This window comes from Pelodiscus sinensis, chromosome 3 (genome assembly GCF_049634645.1).
Source record: "Pelodiscus sinensis isolate JC-2024 chromosome 3, ASM4963464v1, whole genome shotgun sequence".
Lineage (NCBI taxonomy): Eukaryota > Metazoa > Chordata > Testudines > Trionychidae > Pelodiscus > Pelodiscus sinensis.
This window is the reverse complement of record NC_134713.1, coordinates 197,182,116-197,205,304: the sequence shown is the minus strand read 5'-3', so window position 1 is coordinate 197,205,304 and position 23,189 is coordinate 197,182,116. Positions and strand designations below refer to the sequence as shown.

Genomic DNA, 23,189 nt, shown 5'->3' with positions numbered 1-23,189 from the left:
GGACCCTTCTGAGTCCTTTCTCCCCCGACGCTGGGGCCGACAGCCCCCTCACCATGAACCTTGCTGGCGTGAGAGCTGTTTGAACGGTGTCAGCAGCCTGTCAACGTCGATTAAAACAGCCCTCCTGCATGGTGTAGTTACAGGCAGGGGCCAAAGGATCAGGCCATGGCGGGGGGGCTAATCAACCTGGAACTCACCCTCTTGGAAAGTCCAGGTTCTGTTCCCCGGGGAGCTGTGTCTGAGCCAAGCATGTTCCATCTCTGCTGCAGGGGCTGGCTGCTCTGTAAACGTGTTTGCCTTCGGAGCCCCGCGGGTCCTGCCTGCTCGGTCAGGCTGGGGCGGGTCTCCAGGAGCGCTGAAATCCAGGCTGCAGGGACGCAGCGGCAAACCTGCCACCGGGTTTAATCAGAGCAAGATGGAAATGGAGCACACATTGTCTGTCTAGCTTTCAAGGCGCGGGGGAAGCATTGGCTGATGCTCTCTCTAGCGTTTCCTTTCTATTCTTGGCACTGCTTTTCGAGAGGAAGGGAAAACTGATCTGCCACTTCGGCCTTGGCTGGGGTGGGCCAGGTCCCGTGATGTCCGCAGTTTCTGTTGCCCATAGCCGGGGCAGAGTTAAGGGGATGTGGTTGCACTGTGCAGAGAGATGGTTGGAGGCTGCCCTTTCTCCTGGCCAATGCTCCCCATCAGGGTAGAATTGCTACTGGGTCTGCTCCGGCTGGGAGCTGTGAACCTCCGAAAGGGATGTGGACGTTATTGGAGGTGTTTGTGCGGCGGCGGTTTCCGATCTGTATGAAATAGCCACGGCCTGCAATGCTTTTGTAATGAAATCAGATCAAAATAAAATAGTATATCTTGACTAGTCTGGCGTGTTACCATGTGACACTTGCGCGACTGCCGACGTCATGAAACGATGTACAAATTGTGAAATAAAAATGAAAAATGTTAACCATTTGGTTGGAAACAACATTTTAAATTTTTTTCCTGCGATTAAACTGTCCGAATGGAATTAATTCAGAATTTCCATTTCACGGGAAATTGTTTAAAAAAACTAAAGCAAACTGAACTAAAGCAAATCTCGACAGGCCAGGCGTCCCCGTGGCGTGGAAATTGTGCATCTGGACAAGCAGACCCCATGCCTCCCTCCCTGTTGCTCTGTTCCCTCTTGCAGCTGATCATGTCGGTGTTTGAGAACAGCATGAAGGAACGCGGCATTACCGAGAACGAGGCCTTTGACTGGGAGAAAGCAGGAACAGACATTTTATTGTCCACCAGCACCTCCACGCCGCCGCAGCAGAACACCAGGCAGACAGCAGCCATGTTTGGGTGAGTGTGATGCTCACACCTACCACGCTGAGAGGGGCGCAGGCCAGGGCTGCCCTGGGCAGTGGGTTAGGTACAGAAGCGTTCGTTCGTTTGGCCGTAGGAGTGAAGTGTGCAGAACACCGTGCGCCCGAGTCACTGGGCCGCAGTTGGATCCTGCGCATTCCGTGATCTACTGGGAACGGTCCCCTGATTGCGCCATTACATGGCGGGGGGGAGGGGAAGTGACGTGTTGCGTGGCACTAACTGTTGTGTCAGGGTACGTTCCATGAGCCCTGTGCTTGCTTGCGGGGTTCACGTGCCAGGGCATATTACATGGTGCCTGGTGCTTGCCGACGGACACAGTCCCTAGCTCTTGCTAGCAAGGTCTGGGTGCCACTGCACATTGCACTGTCCCTGGTGCTTGCCGGCAGGCTCCACGTGCCATAGCATGTTACACGTGCCTGCTGCTCACTGGTGGGGTCCTTGTGTTTGCTGGGGAGGGCCACGTGCCACGTCATGTCGCACATCTCTGGTGTTCACCAGCGGGGTCCGTGCGCTGACACTCTGTGGTATCTGGCTTTTTCCACTGGGGTCCGTTGCACTTTCGCAAAGTGCGGTTTAAATATTTCAAAATGGCCTGGTGGAAAGACTCATCCAACGGGAGATTTGAAAAGATTAGGACTGCCCATCTTAGGCCTGGTCTACATTAAACAGAAGATTGCCGCTGCCACAATCGATCTTCCAGCGTTCGATTTAGCAAGTCTAGTTAAGACCTGCTAAATCAAACTCAGAGGACACCCTCACTGGCACCTGGTATGCCTCTTTTGGCGAGGAGTATGGGAAGCGGATGGGAGCATTTGCTCCTGTCGGCCTCCTGCTGTGGGGACGCCGCTGAGCTCGTGGCTGGAGTTGCTGACTTTAATCTGAGCTGCTGGGTCTAATGTAGACCTGTCCTGAGAGAGGTGGTGGACTGGAGGGGCGGAGACAGGAGCTGATAGCACAAGGAAGGGCTTGGGAACGGGAGAGCGGGACACGGCCTCACAGCATTAGGGGGAGGCTCAGTCAGTGACACTGAACGGTGGAAATCGATGGCAGACAAAAGGAAACGGTTTTTCACACGTGTGATTAGCCTCCAACTCCTTGGCACAGGAAGTCGCTGAGACTGAGAGCCTGTCGGGGCGAAGAGATAGGATCTTTGTGCGGGCAGCAAGAATAGCTTTGGGGTTCTAGCAGCGAGTGCTAACGCTTTCAGAGAAGGATATTACAGTGTGCCGGGGTTTACACCGGCCTCTCCCTGCTAGAGATCAGGGTAAAACCCAACGTGGGCGAGGTTAACCGACCTCTGCCTGAGCGGGGTTCCTTCCCCTCCCGCTGGATCATGGGTAGCGACCCTGGCCCGAGGCAGGAGGCCAGCCCGAGCCAGCGCTGTCTGATACTGGCTTTCGCCGTGTCGGTGCTTCTGAGAGTCCTGCCGTAACCGGATGCCGAGCACGTGCTCCGTCCCACTGGGCAGGGTAAGGTTGATGGAGCCCCATTGGCGTGGGCTCTTCCCAGGCTGTTCCCTAATCGTCCATTCTGAGCCCCCCCCGCACCTTCTGTGAAGCAGGAGTTTGGAGCCTGGGGGTTATGACCCCCCCAGGGGTCAGGCCCGGAGGGGCACCCTTCTTTTGAGGCTAGCGGAAGTGAGGTCCGTGAGCTTGTGGCGTGGTGTGCTGGCCAGGAAAGGCTGCAATCCGGGGTACTGGGGCCGGTCCTCGGAGGAGGACGTGGGCCCCGCTCTGTGCGCTCACAGCTGTGTTGTGTTGTCCCCTGCAGGGTGGTTAACATCACTCCCGTCCCGGGGGATTTGCTGCGTGAGAACACTGAGGATGTGCTGCAGGGGGAGCACTTGAGTGACCAAGAGAACGCTCCTCCCATCCTGCCGGGCCGGCAAGTGGAAGGGCTGGGCCAGGCGCCAAACGTTGCCTTCAACGAGACCGAGGTTTGGGAAGAGACGGACGTGAACCGCAACAAGCTCAGGATCAGCATCAGCAAAGTAAGGAACCCGGCTCTTGTTCGGCAGCAAGACGTGTGGGCCCAAGTCAGGGCGTAGATTTAAAGCCAGAAGGGACCATCTGGTCTGACCTCTTGTGCAACGCAGGCTAGAGAACCACCCCAGCGACTGCTGCACTCGGGGAATCGTTTCCCCCTGCTGCATAAGAAGGGCCATACTGAGACAGGCCAAAGGGCCATCTATTCCTTCAGCCCACAGTGGCCAATGCCAGATGCCCCAGAGGGAATGAACAGAACAGGGAATCATTAAGTGATCCCTCCCCTCGCTCCCATTCCCAGCTTCTGACAGAAGCTAGGGACACCATTCTACCCACCCTGGCTAACAAGTATTGATGGACCTATCCTCCATGAGTTTATCTAGTTCTTTTTTGAACCCTGTTAAAGGACTGGTCTTCCCAACATCCTCTGGCAAGGAGTTCCACAGGTTGACAAAACAAAATACTTCCTTTTGTTTGTTTTTAACCTGTTGATTTCATTTGACGACCTCTAGTTCTTGTGAACAAGTGAATAACTTTTCCTTAGTTACTTTCTCCACACCAGCCATGTTTTTGTAAGTGACGAGTGATGCTATCTAGTCCAAACAGTGGTCGTTAAACTAAGGTGTGTCTCTGAGACAGCCTACCTCAGGATAAAGACTCCAAGGAGTGGAAGATTTGCCCCACCCCAAGCTGCTCTGGTATGAGAAATCTTCCCACGTGGGTATTTATAAACCATGATCCAGTCACCTGTTACTCTTCTCAAGTGAGCTAATAGATTGAGCTCCGTACGTCTCTCAGTGCTAGGCAGGTTTTCCATGGCTCAAATCATCTGGGAGCTCTTCCCTGAATTGCTCTTCAAATTGTTCAGCATCCTCTGTGAAGTGTGGAGACCAGAACGGGACACAGTACCTGGCAATGGTCCCACCGGTGACTTGCACCGACGTGTCACTTCTGCTCGGGTTCCTGTGGAGACAGCCACGGATCACGTTAGCCTTTTGCCAGAGCATTCGGAGCCTCTGTTCACTGGCTTTCCCCTGCATTCCAGCAGTTTTGAATTGCGGCTTTCCCAGAGCGAGACTCAGTCCAGTAGTGGTGGCCTGCATTCCTTGCTCCAGATGAATGACCTTGAATTTGTCTGTTAAAAAACCCCTTTTACTAGATTGCTGCCCTCTTTGTGTCGATGACCTGTTCCCATGGGGATTTACCAACCCACCAATCCCTTGTCATCTCTTGATCACCAAGACTTTTATATTTTCTTCCAGATCATTGATAGAAAGGCCAAATAATTTGGACCAAGAACCAGTTCCTGCAGGACCCCCTCTAGAAACCCTCTGCTCGGACGATGATCCCACACGAACAGTTAGGTTTGAGATCTGTCAGCCCGTCTGTGACCCATTTCCTACTGAGTTTTTGTGGTAATTTTTGAATGGGCATTGAAATACTTACAATGTCCAAGTATATAACATCAGCATGTTATCTTTATCAACCGAACTTGTGATCCCGTCCAAGTATGATGCCGAGTTCGTTTGACAAGCCCTATTTGCCATAGAAGCATGTTCATTGACGTGGATTATATTCCCATCCTTTAGATCTTCCTGGATTGAAACTCGTATCCGCCTTGTCATGGCTCTGACTGGAATCAGTAGCAGACTAACCACTCTGTTGCTATCTCACTGCCTTTTAAAGACTGGCACTGTATTAACTTTTTTCCAGGCCTCTGGTGCTACTTAGTATTCCAGAACGTCTTAAAAATTAACATCACTAGTTTGGAAAACATCTCGGCCAACTCCTTTAAAACTCTTGAATGCATACATTGGCCTGTTCCCTGTAGAGACTGGTGAGTAGCAGGCACTGGATCATACGCTACCATTTGGGAAGCCTTGTTTCCATCATGTCTTATGTCTTAATTACGGGAACCACGTTCCACAAAAATCTGCCACTCTTGGTTCCAAATGTTACCTCTGCTTTTTCTGTTCTTGAAAGCCACCAAATACACTACAGCTTCTCAGCCAGGTCTGACTGGCTCCTGGAGTCTTCCGGAGCAGAAACCCCACTTGGTGGTTTTCCTTGCGGGTGCTCGTATTGGTTCATGCAGAAGTTACTCACGTAGCTAGGGTCTGAGCAAGTGCTGCTGCCATAGACGTTCTTCCCAATGGGTTCTTTTGCTTGGTCTCTGTGCCCCTCCGCCGGCTGGTCCGTACGAGGCACTGGGCCTGGAAACTCGGCTCCCCCATCACGTCGGTCTGATTTCCTTCAGACGCGGATGTGAGTTACAGCCGGAGCCCGCGTGTCAAAGGGGCATTCGGCCCCCTTTCTGCACAGCAACAGTACGTCCTGCCGGTGTGGAACGCCAGGCCGCTACTGAGCCAGGCCGAGAGGTTCCCCCGCGCCCCCAGAGGAGAAAGGCCGCTATGGGGCGATGGTCTCACCGGGGGCCCTTCCGTCAGAGAGAGCCCTTGTTCCTTGCCAGTGTGCTGGAGAAGCAGCTGAGGCCTCCTGCTGGAGCTGAGCAATTCTCTACAATACAACAGGAATTGCAGCTGCGTGAGTGCTTGTCATCCTGCTGCAGGAGGCTCCGGGCTCCCCTCTCTCTGCTGGAGGCGGCAGCGAAACGTTCCGTGGTCTCAGACAGAGGACACAGCAGCAGAGCTCAGCGCGTGAGACCCGGGCAGGAGGAGCAGCTGCTGCTCTGTAGGAATCAGCCGCCAGCTGCATCGCTGCCTCCTGGCTCAGTCCCAGCTTCCTGTGCTGCTCCATCTCCAGGCAGAGTGCGGTGGCAGTGTAGAAAGCTCTCCTTTCTCCCCGGCTCTCCCGCACCACGGGTCACAGTGCCACGGTCCTCCTGGACCCCTGCCCTGCGGCCTGGGGCTGCTCCTTTCTCCCCGGCTCTCCCGCGCCACGGGTCACAGTGCCACGGTCCTCCTGGTCCCCTGCCCTGCGGCCTGGGGCTGCTCCTTTCTCCCCGGCTCTCCCGCACCACGGGTCACAGTGCCACGGTCCTCCTGGACCCCTGCCCTGCGGCCTGGGGCTGCTCCTTTCTCCCCGGCTCTCCCGCGCCACGGGTCACAGTGCCACGGTCCTCCTGGTCCCCTGCCCTGCGGCCTGGGGCTGCTCCTTTCTCCCCGGCTCTCCCGTGCCACGGGTCACAGTGCCACGGTCCTCCTGGACCCCTGCCCTGCGGCCTGGGGCTGCTCCTTTCTCCCCGGCTCTCCCGCGCCACGGGTCACAGTGCCACGGTCTTCCTGGACCCCTGCCCTGCGGCCTGGGGCTGCTCCTTTCTCCCCGGCTCTCCCGCGCCACGGGTCACAGTGCCACGGTCCTCCTGGACCCCTGCCCTGCGGCCTGGGGCTGCTCCTTTCTCCCCGGCTCTCCCACGCCACGGGTCACAGTGCCACGGTCCTCCTGGACCCCTGCCCTGTGGCCTGGGGCTGCTCCTTTCTCCACGGCTCTCCCGCGCCACAGGTCACAGTGCCACGGTCCTCCTGGTCTCCTGCCCTGCGGCCTGGGGCTGCTCCTTTCTCCACGGCTCTCCCGCGCCACAGGTCACAGTGCCACGGTCCTCCTGGTCTCCTGCCCTGCGGCCTGGGGCTGCTCCTTTCTCCACGGCTCTCCCGTGCCACCGGTCACAGTGCCACGGTCCTCCTGGACCGCTGCCCTGCGGCCTGGGGCTGCTCCTTTCTCCACGGCTCTCCCGTGCCACCAGTCACAGTGCCACGGTCCTCCTGGACTCCTGCCCTGTGGCCCTGAGGCCTCTCTTTTCTCCACGGCTCTCCCGCGCCACAGTCCTCCTGGGTCCCTGCCCTGCAGCCCCGGAGCCACTCCTTTCTCCACGGCTCTCCTGCGCCACGGGTCACAGTGCCACGGTCCTCCTGGACCCCTGCCCTGCGGCCTGGGGCTGCTCCTTTCTCCCCGGCTCTCCCGCACCACGGGTCACAGTGCCACGGTCCTCCTGGACCCCTGCCCTGCGGCCTGGGGCTGCTCCTTTCTCCCCGGCTCTCCCGCGCCACGGGTCACAGTGCCACGGTCCTCCTGGTCCCCTGCCCTGCGGCCTGGGGCTGCTCCTTTCTCCCCGGCTCTCCCGCACCACGGGTCACAGTGCCACGGTCCTCCTGGACCCCTGCCCTGCGGCCTGGGGCTGCTCCTTTCTCCCCGGCTCTCCCGCGCCACGGGTCACAGTGCCACGGTCCTCCTGGTCCCCTGCCCTGCGGCCTGGGGCTGCTCCTTTCTCCCCGGCTCTCCCGTGCCACGGGTCACAGTGCCACGGTCCTCCTGGACCCCTGCCCTGCGGCCTGGGGCTGCTCCTTTCTCCCCGGCTCTCCCGCGCCACGGGTCACAGTGCCACGGTCTTCCTGGACCCCTGCCCTGCGGCCTGGGGCTGCTCCTTTCTCCCCGGCTCTCCCGCGCCACGGGTCACAGTGCCACGGTCCTCCTGGACCCCTGCCCTGCGGCCTGGGGCTGCTCCTTTCTCCCCGGCTCTCCCACGCCACGGGTCACAGTGCCACGGTCCTCCTGGACCCCTGCCCTGCGGCCTGGGGCTGCTCCTTTCTCCACGGCTCTCCCGCGCCACAGGTCACAGTGCCACGGTCCTCCTGGTCTCCTGCCCTGCGGCCTGGGGCTGCTCCTTTCTCCACGGCTCTCCCGCGCCACAGGTCACAGTGCCACGGTCCTCCTGGTCTCCTGCCCTGCGGCCTGGGGCTGCTCCTTTCTCCACGGCTCTCCCGTGCCACCGGTCACAGTGCCACGGTCCTCCTGGACCGCTGCCCTGCGGCCTGGGGCTGCTCCTTTCTCCACGGCTCTCCCGTGCCACCAGTCACAGTGCCACGGTCCTCCTGGACTCCTGCCCTGTGGCCCTGAGGCCTCTCTTTTCTCCACGGCTCTCCCGCGCCACAGTCCTCCTGGGTCCCTGCCCTGCAGCCCCGGAGCCACTCCTTTCTCCACGGCTCTCCTGCGCCACGGGTCACAGTGCCACGGTCCTCCTGGACCCCTGCCCTGCGGCCTGGGGCTGCTCCTTTCTCCACGGCTCTCCCACGCCACGGGTTACAGCACCACGGTTCTCCTGGACCCCTGCCCTGCAGCTCCGAGGCCGCTCCTTGCTCCACGGCTTTCCCGTGCCACGGCTCACAACTCCACAGTCCTCTTGGACCCCTGCCCCGCAGCCCTGGGGCTGCTCCGACTCCCCACTCTTGTCCCACCCATTCAGGCAGCATCCAGACCTTCCCACTGTTCTCCACGTGTCACATCCCTCCTGTGTCTCAGGCTCTCAGCCAGGCCTGCTCCAGCTCCCCCCTTCCCCACTGCAACCACCTGCCTCTGGCTTCCCTGTTCCAGTCCATGGAGAAACCTGGGCTGAGAGCTGCCTTCCCAGTGGCTGTTACTCCAGCCAAAGGGCCGCTGGCCGCCCGTTCTCTGCTACATCAGGCTCCTTGGCCTCTGGCCCTTCTCCACTCTCCCCGTTCTGCGTATCTGCTCGTGCGCCTTCTCCAGGGGCCCACCTGCTGCTCGTGCTCCGCCTCTCGCACAAACACCCTCTCGCCTTCGTCCTCGCCACCCCTCGTGCGGAGAGCAGCCTCTGGCCCCCGGCCCTCCCCTCCAGACCCGCTTCTCCGGGGGTCGTGCGGGGAATCGCCCGCTGCTCCGGGCAGAGGCTCGGCGCGGTTCATTGTGTAGCTGTTCGTTTCACACTTGATCCAACTGATTTCCGTCCCCTGGCGTACGTCCGGGCGCAGACCCGCCCTGCACGCAGTGTGTCTAGGGCAGCCAGCTTTCTGGAACACCCTGTCGAAAAGGGACCCTGGTGGCTCCAGTCAGCTCCACCCACCAGGCCATTAAGTCAGGTCAGCGTGCAGCAGGGAGCCAGGGCTAAGGCCGGCTCCCTACCTGGGAGGTCCCTAGGGAGGCTCTGTGCACGGCCCCTGCCCTGAGTGCTGGCTCTGTGGCTCCCAGTGGCCAGGGACTGCAGCCAATGGGAGCTGCAGGGGCGGTGCCTGTGGGTGAGGACAGGGCACAGAGCCTTCCTGTGCCAAGGGGCCACAGGACATTGGGAGCTGCAGTAAGCGCCGCCGAGACCCCCCACCCCAACCCCAAACTCCCTTCTGGAGCCCACGCTCCATACACCCAACCCCCATCTCAGCCCACAGCCCCCTCCCGCAGAGCCTGCACTCTCAGCTGGAGGCCCCATCCCCCCACATCCCAGCCCCCTGCCCCATCCCAGTGAAGGTGAGTGAGGGCGGAGAAGAGTGAGTGACAAAGGGAGGGGGATGGAGCAGGCTGGGGGCGGGGCCTTAGGGAAGGGGTGGGACTTCAGGGAAGGGGCGGGGCCTCAGGGAAGAGGTGGGTTTTGTGAGATTCGAAAGCTGGCGACCCTGTCACTGCTCTGTTTCGTCGGGGGCTGGTTTCTCACTGGTGGAGCCCGCCAGTCCCGCCGCGACGGGGATGCAGTAATGCTGCTGAACAGGTGTCTTGTCCTTGATGGCTTCTTCCCGTTCATCTTCCAGAATAGCTCCCCCCTTACCCAGTATTGTTGCATCCACTGGGGGGGGGTTATCTGCTGTACAGGCACAGCAGCATGACCTCTATGCCTCTCTGGTCCCCCTCCCGCTTCCCTCCGCTTGTTACACTCACATCCTGTGTTGTTTCCCATTAGACGGTAAGTTCTGTGAGCTAGGGACTGTTTTCCCCCTGCCAGCACAACGGGCAGCAGGCCAGGAGCCCGGCACTACCTTACCCCCAGCTCCTGCCAGGGAAGCAGCCCTTTGCCCTGGAGCAGGCTCCGGGCAGCCACAGTAGGGCTCCGGGCAGGCGATGTCACAGGGTTGGTTCTCCCTTGACCACCTCCTCCCTCAGCGGCTGCAAAGGGGGGTTTACAGACCAGGTCACGCCAAACACGAGGAGGTGCATGAAGCTCAGCCAGAAAAGCCCCCCTCCCCCGGCAGTCAGAGCGTGCACGCCCGGTGTTACTCCGCAACCGCGGCACCTTCCTGCACGCAGAATAGCTTCCGTGTGGGAGCACGCCCCACGTTCCTCTGAGCACAGCCAGCAGGGGCCCGGAGAGGGGAGCCGGGACCGCCTTGTCCTGGCAGCCAGGGACGGGAGAGGGTCAGACCCAGAGCGAGCGTCCCGGCTGGCGTGCCATACTGGGTTCTCCCCCCGGCTGCCGTCAGCTCCTTGACGTTCTCTGTGGTTCCCCCCCAGACCCAGGGCATGGCGGAAGAGGAGCAGAGGAGTGGCATCTGCCCCACCTCCCCCATCCGGGCGCCTCCAGACTCCCCTACTGCGCAGGTGCGCTCCCTGAGGTACCGTCGTGTGAACAGCCCTGAGTCGGAGCGCCTGTCCACCGCCGACGGCAAAGCGGAGCTCCACGAGAGAAGGTTTGCGCTCACCCCGCAGGCCCCTTTGTGCCGCGCCACAGCCAGGGGAGGGAGGGGGTCTCTTTGCCCGCCGGGGGTGGGAGTGGGGGGGACTTGTTGCGCAGGGGTTTCCTTCAGGCTGGTTTGTCTCGCTGTCCGTGCTGTGAGTAGCGTGACAGTGCAGGCTCCGCAGTTGCTGCCCAAGCAGGCCCCTCGTTGTCTCCCCCCTCCATGAATCTGCCAGGTCTCGCTAGCTCGCCCCTTGCTGTGCCTGAGGGAAAAGCCCCTTTACGCTCAGCCGGCTGGGAACGCAGCAGCCCTGGGGGCTGGCAGTCTGGGGTCGTGCTGCACTTACGCCTCGCAGTGGGAGGGTGGCTTTGGGGGAGACGCTCGGCTGCACAGAGGGGTTGCCGGGGTTTGGCGACAGAAAGGGGGATCCGGCTCCGGCTCCCCTGTGGGAAGGGAGGCGAAGGTGAGTCGCGCCTGGAGAGTGTTTGGAGCATGTGGAAGCAGCAGGAGGGAGGCGGGAGCGGACCCGTGTCCACACGAGTAATGTCCCAGTGCTCAGCAGGGTAAATGGGACGCAGCCAGACTGGGGTTCCCCTCGCTGTCGCTGAACTTGCCCCTCGGCAGCTAACCCCCTGGCCGTGGGAGCACAGAGAAGTGAGCCCGGGTGCGCGGTGCCCCAGGGCAAGGCCAACATTCAAGCGGCAAAGGCCACAGCAACGCCTCCGGGGAGATCCGAGGGGGCCCACAGGAAAGCAGCCGGGTTGGCCGTAATGCGTTGAGGGTAGAGGGGCAGGGGATGAGGTCCCAGGAAGCTCAGCACTGGGGCCGTGGGGTTGAGGCCTAGAGAGTGACATGGAGGGGCGCGTCGGACATGCAGCAGGCCGGCGGCGATGCAGAGGGGCCAACAGGCTCCATCATGGGCAAACCCACAACTCACCGCTCTTCCTCCGTGGTGGCTGGAGTGGCGGCTGCAGCCTGGACAGGAGCCTGGGCCGGGCTGGGGCCAGGAGCCGCTGAGGGCCTGGGCAAACCTGGGATTGCACCGCAGCCTGGTCGCCTTCTCTCAGCGGCTCTGCTTGGTGGAGGGAGCTGGGCCGCAGACCTGGGCAGTGACAGAGCCTTCCTCCTCCCTCTGCTCCTCCTCCTCCCCACCAGTGTCTGGGCCCAGGTTGTCACTTCAGGGCAGGCCCACCAACGGGAGGGGCAAAAGGGGCAGTTGCTCCGGCGCCCGGCAATTCAAAAGGGCCCGAGGCTCCCAGCCACGCCGCTACCGCGGGAACAGTGATGTCCGGAGCCTGGGCGCTTTGAATCGCTGCAAGAGCACCGCATGGCACACTCGGAGCGGCCAGGGGAGGGGGAGCCCGGCGTGGGCTGGGGAGGGGGAGCCCGGCGTGGCCAGGGGAGGGGGAGCCCGGCGTGGGCTGGGGAGGGGGAGCCCGGCGTGGCCAGGGGAGGGGGAGCCTGGCGTGGGCCAGGGAGGGGGAGCCTGGCATGGGCCGGGGAGGGGGAGCCCGGCGTGGGCCGGGGAGGGGGAGCCCGGCGTGGCTGGGGAGGGGGAGCCCGGCGTGGGCTGGGGAGGGGGAGCCCGGCGTGGCCAGGGGAGGGGGAGCCCGGCGTGGGCCGGGGAGGGGGAGCCCGGCGTGGCCAGGGGAGGGGGAGCCCGGCGTGGGCCGGGGAGGGGGAGCCCGGCGTGGCCAGGGGAGGGGGAGCCCGGCGTGGCCAGGGGAGGGGGAGCCCGGCGTGGGCCGGGGAGGGGGAGCCCGGCGTGGCCAGGGGAGGGGGAGCCCGGCGTGGGCCGGGGAGGGGGAGCCCGGCGTGGCCAGGGGAGGGGGAGGCCGGCGTGGGCCGGGGAGGGGGAGCCCGGCGTGGGCCGGGGAGGGGGAGCCCGGCGTGGGCTGGGGAGGGGGAGCCCGGCGTGGCCAGGGGAGGGGGAGCCTGGCGTGGGCCAGGGAGGGGGAGCCCGGCGTGGGCCGGGGAGGGGGAGCCCGGCGTGGCCAGGGGAGGGGGAGGCCGGCGTGGGCCGGGGAGGGGGAGGCCGGCGTGGCCCGGGGAGGGGGAGCCCGGCGTGGCCCGGGGAGGGGGAGCCCGGCGTGGCCAGGGGAGGGGGAGCCCGGCGTGGGCTGGGGAGGGGGAGCCCGGCGTGGGCCGGGGAGGGGGAGCCCGGCGTGGCTGGGGAGGGGGAGCCCGGCGTGGCGCGCTACGGATGGTTCTGAGGAGTGGCCGCTCCTTGCGCCCAAGGCCCTGCCGTTCCTGGAGTGCAGAGCCACCCCCTCCACCTTGCCAGGCCTCCGGCAAGTCTCTCGGCCCCTCTGTTCAGGGTTGGCGAGGTGGTCACGCCCCGAATACTTTGGGGTTGCCCTGCTCACGGGAGGTCCACGAGGATGATGGAGGCAGCTTGTGTAGCTGCACTGAGACACAACAGCCCTGCACAGCCATTCACTCCAGTGCCACCTCCTCGGGAAGGCGCTGCTCCTGCCGCCGGGTCCAGGCGTGTTCGTTTCCTAGCCGGGGCCTCCATGACGCTGCCCTGTCCGGGGCCCACTCGGCTGCAGGCGCCCCGGCCAGGCTGTTCCATTCCCCTTCCTCTGGGCTTGCCCGCCGCCCCCCCCCTCCTGCCTGCCTGCCTAGGTGTAGCGCTCCCAACGGCGCCGCTGCTTCACCTGGCGGAGCGCTCTGCTGTCACGAGGGCCGCTCACCCCCTCAGCGCCTGTGCAGCTTGCCTGGGGCGGATCCCCCCTTGGGGCTACAGCAGTGAGGGGCAACCAGGGCTAGTGAGTGGCCTCCGTCGCCATGGCCGCAAGGTTGTCCTAAGCAAGATGGCCTCCCAGGATTGCCGGACTGCACAGCTCCCCCAGGCGATGGTCACTGGCGGTTTGGTACCACCAGTAGGGAAAACCCGCTGTGGACGGAAACCAGTGGAATCTGGCCACTCTGCATGTGAACCACGGGCCACACCCGGAGCCCCCACGGGCCACGTGTGGACGGCAGGCTGCCCACCCCGGCTAGAGGCTGCTCTTAGAAGAAGCTTGACTCAAACCCGTGCTGCTCCTGGGGCTGCCATTGTCTCTCATCTTCTCTGGCTTTCTGGCCAAGGACCAGGAAGGGGACTTGGGGCTGTCGGGGGCTCTCAGGGTTTGCGTCTCCTCCCCGGCGCTACCCAGCGAGCGCAAGGCCGTGTGTCTCCTCTGCATTTCTGTAGCTGTTAGACACCCCCGGCTGCAGTTCCGGGAGGTGCCTCCCGCTCCAGAGCCACCCGGTCCCCAGCGCTCGGAGACAAGGGAGTGGTTCCAGGAAGCTCCCAGCCTGGGGATGTTCTCTGAGGTGACCCCCAAGAGCGAGAAGCAAAGGCCAGGGTCCTGGACGGGGAAGACCCCTGGACTAGGAAGAGGTTGGCTGGTGTCACCTCTCCTGTATTTTTTCCGTCGTCAAGTCAAGCGCTTTGGCTTAGATGGTCCCTCGCGCAAGGGGACGGTGGGTTTCCAGGGGCCTGTGGGCCATGGAGCTCTCCCTGGAAAGAGAGGGAGTCTTCTGGGGCTTAGGCCGTTTGCTGGGTCCAGCTGTGGTGTTGGCTTTCCCCGGCTGTGTTCTCTGCACGGGAACAGTAACCAGGCTGGGCCCGGGGCCCTCTGGTACCCAGCCGGCTTTTTCTCTGCGTCCTTGTTGACTGGGTCCTCTGGCCGGGCCGCACGCCTGCCGGGCGGTTTCTCTCCCTGGTTTCAGGCCCTGCGTGGTGGTGCTGAGGCAGAGCGGTGCGTACGGATGGGGCTTGCGTTCTGCCGGAGCCGGGAGCGGACGCTCCGTTTTCTCTCCGAAGACCTGGCGCGGCAGGAGATCCAGCGAGCGGTGGGCCTAGCTCACAAGCGAAGCCGCCAGCGCTTCCTGTTCCAGGCCGTGTCCGAACGGCGAGGCCTGTTGGGCAGGCTCCTGGCCGCCGCGTGCAGGGCACTGCAGAGCCGTAGGAATCCCCTTTCTGTGCCCCGGGCTGCGAAGGCAAAATGCCCCCGCCCTTGGGACAAGCCCGTCGAGGGCTCAGGCTGTTTTGAGCTGGGTGCGCCGCACGAGCTGCACTGGCCACTTGCCTGCCGCTGGAAACTTTCAGTGCCTGAGCCCGTTTGGCCTGCACATGCACCCGGCACTGCCCTGTGCCTCCTCATGCCCTGCCCCCAGGCTACGCAGGGCTGCCCGGGCCACCCCCTCATCTTCTCTGCTTCGGCCTGATACAGTGGGTCTCCTGCACCTGCTGGCTTTAGCGGGATCCCTCCTCTTCCCCGCCCCTCCTGGGGGCATGCACCAGGACGCAGACATGGCCTCACCGCAGCGGTCATTCCTGGGACGCCCATTGTCTGGGGGAGACGCCCACGTCCCTCCAAGGGCAGTTTCTGCTCAGCCTTTAAAGCCAGGGCCCGGAAGAGTCTGGAGGCTAGGCTGAACCGCCAGATGACAGAGAGGTCTCTTCGCCCTGCCTTGGGCCCAGCTCGGGGGACATCCCTCGCCTCTCGGTCCCACGGAGAGCACAGCGCCTCGGCACCATCCTCCTTTGGCGGAATAGATTTGAGAAGGCCCTGGGAAGCCCTGGGAGAAGGAGTCCTAGTTCTCTTAAAGACCCTCCCCAAGCGGCCTCCTCCCGTGGAAATGCAGAAGACCATTCCAAATCTGCCTGTGCCACCGTGACACACTCGGGGTGGACAAATCTCTCCGTGTTCTGGGGACCCGAGGGCAAGGCTTAGAGCCAGCATCCCGGTTAGGGATATAGAGGCCGACCGCTGCCTCAGCCAGCTGACCGCCAGCGCGCACGTGACAGATTACAGTGGCCAGGGTGCGCCGTTCCTGCGGCTCGTGCTGCCGCTCCTCACTCTAACCCCCAGCCGAAGAGTTACTGATGACAAGACCCCCAAGACCTGCAGCCCTTTACTGATGTCACATCGCCCTCTTGCTTCGTTTTTCGAGGCTGACTTACCCCATTTGCACTCAACTGTAGGGCTTGAACAGACAACGGGGCTGGAAATGATTTGCAGTGGCGACCCGATCAAGTGTCTGTCCGTCCCTGCCTGCAAAACCCCTTCCTGGGTCCTTTCCACGGACCAGCCTCACGAGGAAATGCTACCTCGAGACGTGGGCGCCCTTCTCCACCGGGGAGCCCTAGAAGGAATCTCACCGCCACGGCAAGGGAAAGGATTCTACTCTCTTTACTTTGTCCTCCAAGAGAACGGGGGTGGAGACAGGTTTTTGACCTACACAGACTAAATAGATTCATCTGAACACTGAAATTCTGCACGGTCATGCTGGCATGTCAGTCCCGCTCAGGAAGAGGGCTCGTGGTTTGTGTGTCTCAACGTGGCAGACGCACCCTTTCCCATGAATTTTCACCCAGCCTACAGACGGTTCCTCCTGGTTCGAGACCCTTGCCAGCTCGGGCCAGGTTCTTTACAAGGGTCGTTTCAGCGGTGGCAGCTGGTTGGCGTCATCACACACCTCAGCAACTGGCTTCTGACAGGCAGAGCATACAAGGAAATCCAACTGGCAACCCGGTTCATCCTCAGTCTGCTGCCTTCCCCGGGAACGTGTCAGCCACGTAAGTCCACGCTAGCCCCCCACTAGGTCCTTAAACCACATAGGATGGACTTTGGACTTGACTGCTGCAAGAGCCTGTCTGGCAAATGATTCCACGCTGGGGGATCGCATAAACCGGGTCACCCTCCACCGTCACACTGCAGTGGCAGCTTGCCTGTCCTCCTTGGCCAGGGGGTCTCCTGCACACACCTTGGCATGTGCCGGGCTCCATCGCCATTACTGGCAAACGTGGCTTCTACTCGGCAGAAAATGTACAGTCGTTACTCGTTTAAGTCATTAACCGCTTAATGTGTTTTCACAATAGCACGATTTTTTTTAGGGAACGTTTTTTGAATAACACGACTGTCCCCGAAATAACATGAAAATAACCAAGTGGCGGACTACTTTGTGCAGCGGTATACATTGGTGAAAACTGGTAATACGCATCAGCGGATGAATACACGTGGTCACAGTACTCCTCCGCTCACTCACGGGTTTATCTTGATGTTGATGTTGACAACCCAGCACCAACAAAAAATGGACGTTGCTGCCACCACCTGAAACACCCTCCCCTACCTTTTCCATTATTTTTAATGGGAAAATGAACCCCTCATAGCACGTTTTCACCTAGTATGAACGTTTTCAGACACGCAGCTATAGTGTTAAATGAGGAATTACTGTATGTCGGCGTCATTGCCAAAGTAATAATTCCCTCCGGAGTTCTACAAAAGCAGCGAGGAGTCCTGTGGCACCTTCTAGACTAACCGAAGTGTTGGAGCGTAAGCTTTCGTGGGCAAAGACCCATTTCGTCAGGTGCATGTCATCGGTCACTGGAGTTCTAGCCTCTCTGTCTGGCGGGTGAAACCCGTAGATTCCTCCCCGGCCCTCAATTCTGAAGGAACTTCTTCGATCCTTCCTTCCACTGGCAAAGCCAGCTCCTCAATCCCATTCTTCCATCTCTCACCAGACCTCCCGTCGAACCTTCAGCCGCGTGCCCTGGGCTCCACTCTCAGGGGATGTTGTCTTCCGAGCTGCCACCACCTCGGCCAAGAGAGTCATGGAGTTAGGAGCACTCCCGGCAAACTCGCCATGAAGGAAAGCCCCCTCTCTTCACCCCGGCCCGGTGAAAGCAATTTCAGAGTTGCACCGGAGTGCGAGAACCCACTGACTGACTTTCGTTTCTGCAGCAGCACGTGCTTGATGAGGAGAGGCTGCTCCGGTCTCTCGATGTCTGAAGAGCGCTGGCCTGGTATCGGCAAAGAACAAAAGCTCGTGGAAAGACGCTTGGACTTTGTGCGGAGAGATCGGGGGGTCGCGCTCTGTTTGCAGCGATTCTCTGGGGCTGCATTAGCCTTTGCTACCAACTAGCTCGCATCCCCCTCCTCTCACCCTCCCAGAGCACGAGCAACAGATACTGCGTACTAACAATCGCCCGGCGCACCGTGCTCATGCTGCACGGAGGTGGAACGCAGACCGGGAGCAGGCATCCTGAAGAACCGCCCGTCACTGGAGTTCTAGTGCTCCACCACTAAGGATGGAAAATCCCGGTTAACTAGTTACCTGGCTAAGCGCTAGGTTTAACCGGTTCATTGATTAAGCTGGGATCCCGGGGGGGGTTGCCGCTGCCACCACCACCCTTCGCCGTACAAGGGCTACCACTGCCGGACCAGCCCCCCCACCAGTGTTCCCGCTAAGATTTTCCAGCCATGAGCGGAGAGAGTTTTGGCTTGTGCACCACTCGTTGAGGTCACGTGGGCTGGTTTGGACGTGTGCCACCGTGGCACCCAATTTATTAACACACACGTGTTCCCGGCCGCCGGAGTAGACACCCCCCCCCCCGCCATGCGGCAGGTCCCATTCCTAGCCCCCGGAGCAGACCCTCCCCCGCCCCCCCCGCCATGCAGCAGGTCCCATTCCTAGCCCCCGGAGCAGACCCTCCCCCCCCCGCCATGCAGCAGGTCCCATTCCTAGCCCCCGGAGCAGACCCTCCCCCTCCCCCCGCCATGCAGCAGGTCCCATTCCTAGCCCCCGGAGCAGACCCTCCCCCCCCCCCGCCATGCAGCACGTCCCATTCCTAGCCCCCGGAGCAGACCCTCCCCCCTCCCCCGCCATGCAGCAGGTCCCATTCCTAGCCCCCGGAGCAGACCCTCCCCCCCCCCCGCCATGCAGCACGTCCCATTCCTAGCCCCCGGAGCAGACCCTCCCCCCTCCCCCCCCCGCCATGCAGCAGGTCCCATTCCTAGCCCCCGGAGCAGACCCTCCCCCCTCCCCCCCCCCGCCATGCAGCAGGTCCCATTCCTAGCCCCCGGAGCAGACCCTCCCCCCTCCCCCCCCCGCCATGCAGCACGTCCCATTCCTAGCCCCCGGAGCAGACCCTCCCCCCTCCCCCGCCATGCAGCAGGTCCCATTCCTAGCCCCCGGAGCAGACCCTCCCCCCCCCCCGCCATGCAGCACGTCCCATTCCTAGCCCCCGGAGCAGACCCTCCCCCCCCCGCCATGCGGCAGGTCCCATTCCTAGCCCCCAGAGCAGACCCTCCCCCCCCCGCCATGCGGCAGGTCCCATTCCTAGCCCCCAGAGCAGACCCTCCCCCCCCCCCGCCATGCAGCAGGTCCCATTCCTAGCCCCCAGAGCAGACCCTCCCCCCCCCCCGCCATGCGGCAGGTCCCATTCCTAGCCCCCGGAGCAGACCCTCCCCCCCCCCCGCCATGCAGCAGGTCCCATTCCTAGCCCCCGGAGCAGACCCTCCCCCCCCGCCATGCAGCACGTCCCATTCCTAGCCCCCGGAGCAGACCCTCCCCCGCCCCCGCCATGCAGCACGTCCCATTCCTAGCCCCCGGAGCAGACCCTCCCCCTCCCCCCTGCCATGCAGCAGGTCCCATTCCTAGCCCCCGGAGCAGACCCTCCCCCGCCCCCCCCCGCCATGCGGCAGGTCCCATTCCTAGCCCCCGGAGCAGACCCTCCCCCGCCCCCCCCGCCATGCAGCAGGTCCCATTCCTAGCCCCCAGAGCAGACCCTCCCCCTCCCCCCTGCCATGCAGCAGGTCCCATTCCTAGCCCCCGGAGCAGACCCTCCCCCTCCCCCCCCCCCTGCCATGCAGCAGGTCCCATTCCTAGCCCCCAGAGCAGACCCTCCCCCTCCCCCCCCCCCTGCCATGCAGCAGGTCCCATTCCTAGCCCCCGGAGCAGACCCTCCCCCTCCCCCCTGCCATGCAGCAGGTCCCATTCCTAGCCCCCGGAGCAGACCCTCCCCCGCCCCCCCCGCCATGCGGCAGGTCCCATTCCTAGCCCCCAGAGCAGACCCTCCCCCTCCCCCCCCCCCTGCCATGCAGCAGGTCCCATTCCTAGCCCCCGGAGCAGACCCTCCCCCTCCCCCCTGCCATGCAGCAGGTCCCATTCCTAGCCCCCGGAGCAGACCCTCCCCCGCCCCCCCCGCCATGCGGCAGGTCCCATTCCTAGCCCCCAGAGCAGACCCTCCCCCCCCCGCCATGCAGCAGGTCCCATTCCTAGCCCCCAGAGCAGACCCTCCCCCCCCCGCCATGCAGCAGGTCCCATTCCTAGCCCCCAGAGCAGACCCTCCCCCTCCCCCCTGCCATGCAGCAGGTCCCATTCCTAGCCCCCGGAGCAGACCCTCCCCCCCCCCCCCGCCATGCAGCAGGTCCCGTTCCCAGCCCCAGCTGCCAGAACAGGCTCCACCCCCCTGGCCATGTAGCAGGCCTCCCCCCACCACATAGCCACGGTAGGTCCCAGCCCCCTGCCCCGGTGGCTCTCTTACCATGCCATCTCAGCCAGCCCTGCCTGCCAGAGCAGCCACCTGCCGCGTGGCTCTCCAGAGGACGTGGGCAGGGGAAGATTTTTTTGTGTGCGGCCCTGCAGGCGCACATCTTAGCGGGAACTGTCCCCCCCCCAGTCGCCCAGGGGCTGCCGCTGCCAGGTCCTCCCCCAGTTGTGTGGAGGTTGCCGCTGCCTGCTCCTTCTTATTTAGAGTTTCCTCTGAGAGACTTTGTGTTTGAGAGAGAACGGGGGCGGGGGTGTCGCTCGTGCAGCCTTGTATCGCCTCGGTGTGGGGCACGAGGATGTGTAGGGCGCACGTGTGGGGCACTGTTGCAAAGAAAGCCAACATGATGCTGGGAGGCAGTAACAGGAGTGTTGTGAGCAAGACAGGAGAAGTCGTTCTTCCGCTCTGCTCTGCGCCGATTACGCCTCTGTTGGAGTATTGTGTCCAGTTCCCTGGTCCTTAGGCCCTAATTGGCTGGTGGCGGGGGAGCTGCAGGGCCTCCGTGGACTGGATCAACCTGCTTGGGAAGGCCCGTTTGCCCACCCCTGATCTAGACGGTGCTGGGTCCTGCCGTGAAGGCGGGGGACTGGACTCGGTGACCTCCCGAGGTCCCTTCCCGTTCTAGTGTTCTACGGCTCTATGATCCTTGTAGTCGTGTAACAGGAAGAGACGTGACGTTGGCCCTAATCCGGAAGCAAGCCAGAGGGGTTTCTTTATATCCTTGGAGGCTCTAGTTGCGTGTTGAGGGCTAAGCTTGGTTAAATATTGCTTGGGCGTATGGCAGAAGGTTGGGAAGGGATCACCCGGGTTTTCGGAGAGACCACTTGGGTTTTGTGTTGGCTCCTGACGTCCTTCCGATCCTAACTCTTGGCTAGCAAACAAACTGGTCTCTAAAAGGTCTTTGTCTTGTTTTCAGATCTCGCGTGGACTTACCTGCTTCCCCGTCCCGGCTGGTGTGTTCCTCCCAACCAGCGCAGATGCTGTCCATCGACACGGGCCACGTCGACCGTCAGGCGAGTGGCCGGATGGACGTGTCTGCGTCCGTGGAGCACGAGGCCCTCAGCAACGCTTTCCGCTCGGTGCCACTGGCAGAGGAGGAGGACTTTGATAGCAAGGAGTGGGTGATCATTGACAAAGAGACGGAGCTGAAGGACTTCCACCCGGGGGCTGAGCCGAGCACGTCCGGCACGACGGACGAAGAGCCCGAGGAGCTCCGGCCTATCGAGGAGGGCGAGGAGAGGCGGCGGGCGGGAGCGGAAGCGGCAGTCCGGCCCAAAGTCCACGAAGGGCGAACGTGGGGGATGCAGCCTGTGGCTGAGGAGGACAGTTCGCACAGGCACGAGGGACAGTGTCAGTCGGTATCTGACAGCAAAGCCGAGCAGCCGCCAGGAAGCCCGGCCCAGTCGCCGTTGCACTCAGCACCAGCCCTCCGGCAGCGCAGACGGGAGTCCGAGCCGATCGGGCCTCAGAGACAGGTAAGCTGTGCCCACGATGTGGGCGCCCGCCCTGCGCCGGGACGTTCGTCTAGCCTAGGAAAGGCGCAGTGTAGGGAAGCCCCGCTACGCTGGGGAGCATTGCTGATCCCAGCACTGGTGCCCCCAGGAACTCGCCCCGGGCAGGCTCCATGCCCAAGGTGCTCCAGGCACTGGTTAGTGCTCGGTGTGTCTTGTGACCTCTCCGCCTGCCTGGGTCCGTTTGAGCCGTGTCAGGGCAGGGGTGGGCAGAGGGCGAGGCTCTCTGGGTGTGTCGGAGGAGCTGGCAGGTCATCGCTGGCTCTCAGCTGGCCAGCGGGCAGCACTGGTGGTGCTCAGATGGTCTCAGATCTGACCCAGGGCCGGCTCGGGGCAGGCGCCGGCGGGTGCAGCTCCCAGACCAGCTCGTTGGTGAAGAACGCGGGCAAGTGTATGTGTCAGCCGGGTACGCTCCTCCCCCTGGGAACCGCCTGCTGTCTGAACAGACGCGTGCATCCCCCGTGTGCCCACGCTGCCTCTCCCGCAGGCCAGACACCGCAGAGCAGAGGCCCAGCCCCAGGGCTGGCCGGTTTGCAGGAGTGCTTGGCACGTCTGTCTCCCAGGCATTTGGGAAGGGGCCATGCCTACCCCGGGGAGAGTGTGTTGCTAGGGACAGACGTATGCTGCTGCTGGGGCTGGCAGTCTCGTGGCCGTGAGGCTCCTCAAGCAGCAAGCGACCCAGGGACATAGTAAGGCCGGGCTGCGCTCCATTGGCCCCTTGCTTGAGCAGGCCCAGTCAGCCTGTCTCCTCCCGGCACCGTCGGAGGCTGCGCAGCCAAGAGCCCGCCTCCCGGCAGGTGTGGAACAGCTGGGCTCTGTGCTAGGCATCTGTGTGCCGCCGTGTGGGGCTGTGGGCAGGCTGGAGCCATGGGAACAGTCGCTGGGCAGACCCCGTGCAGGGGGACAGGAACCGGTGACCTCTGGGTGCTGCCGGTGTCCACTGAGGTTGCTAGAGAGAACCCCGGGAATGTCCTGTCTGCAGGGCAGCTGGCCCGGGAGCGGAATCCTGGGCGAGGGGCAGCCGTGGGCGATACAGCGCGGACGAGAGGGGGCAGGAGACACGGAGGTAATGGGCTTGCGGGTGACGTGCCGCTCACGGGCCAGGCGGCCCCAGTCTTCCACAGGCTCTCGTGTTCCCTGGGCACTAAATCACCCCCTGCCGCCAGCCAGTTCCAGGCTCGGGGATGGTTGGTTTTCCCTCTAGCCTTCTGCCACCCTCCCGTGGCCTCTCGGTGCACAGCACTGCTCCACGGGGAGGCCCGGGCCGCCACGCAGCTACCCGCGGTCTCTTGCATGGGAGTGAATGGGTGGGGGAGGAGAGGTCTGTTGTGGAGGCCGGGAGCCGAGGAGAAGCAGGGTAGAGCTAAGCACCCGGCCCCGCGCACGGCGTATCGCGAATACACCGCTGGTGGGACCCGCCCGCAGACTGTTCTGCCAGCCCAGCAGCGCTCGCGGCGTGCAGGGGCTCCGTCGGCAGAGCACGGCCTGTCTCCCGCGGAGGACTCGGGGACGCCCCCGGGTCTGTTCAAGCTCTGAGCAGGCAGCATGCGCCGAGCCGTAGGGAGGTACCGTCCATCGCGGTGTTATGGGGTAGACGCAGGCCTCACTCCTGGTCCCTCTGAACTCCTGGGGCCTCTGTGGGGCTGGCTCCAGCCCGGGCACT

General features: G+C 62.9%; 1 protein-coding gene across 3 annotated transcripts in view; it reads left to right on the top strand.

Annotated features, from left to right (window-relative positions):
• The window catches only part of TTBK1 (tau tubulin kinase 1), a 133,594-nt gene that overhangs the window by 82,016 nt on the left and 28,389 nt on the right, over positions 1–23,189 (top strand). For all 3 annotated transcript variants that reach the window (XM_075925812.1, XM_075925810.1, XM_075925811.1), the window contains 4 exons: positions 1,172–1,326; positions 3,121–3,340; positions 10,527–10,702; positions 20,932–21,490. In XM_075925812.1, coding sequence (XP_075781927.1) covers positions 1,172–1,326; positions 3,121–3,340; positions 10,527–10,702; positions 20,932–21,490 — 1,110 coding nt within the window. The remainder of the gene's footprint in view (positions 1–1,171; positions 1,327–3,120; positions 3,341–10,526; positions 10,703–20,931; positions 21,491–23,189) is intronic.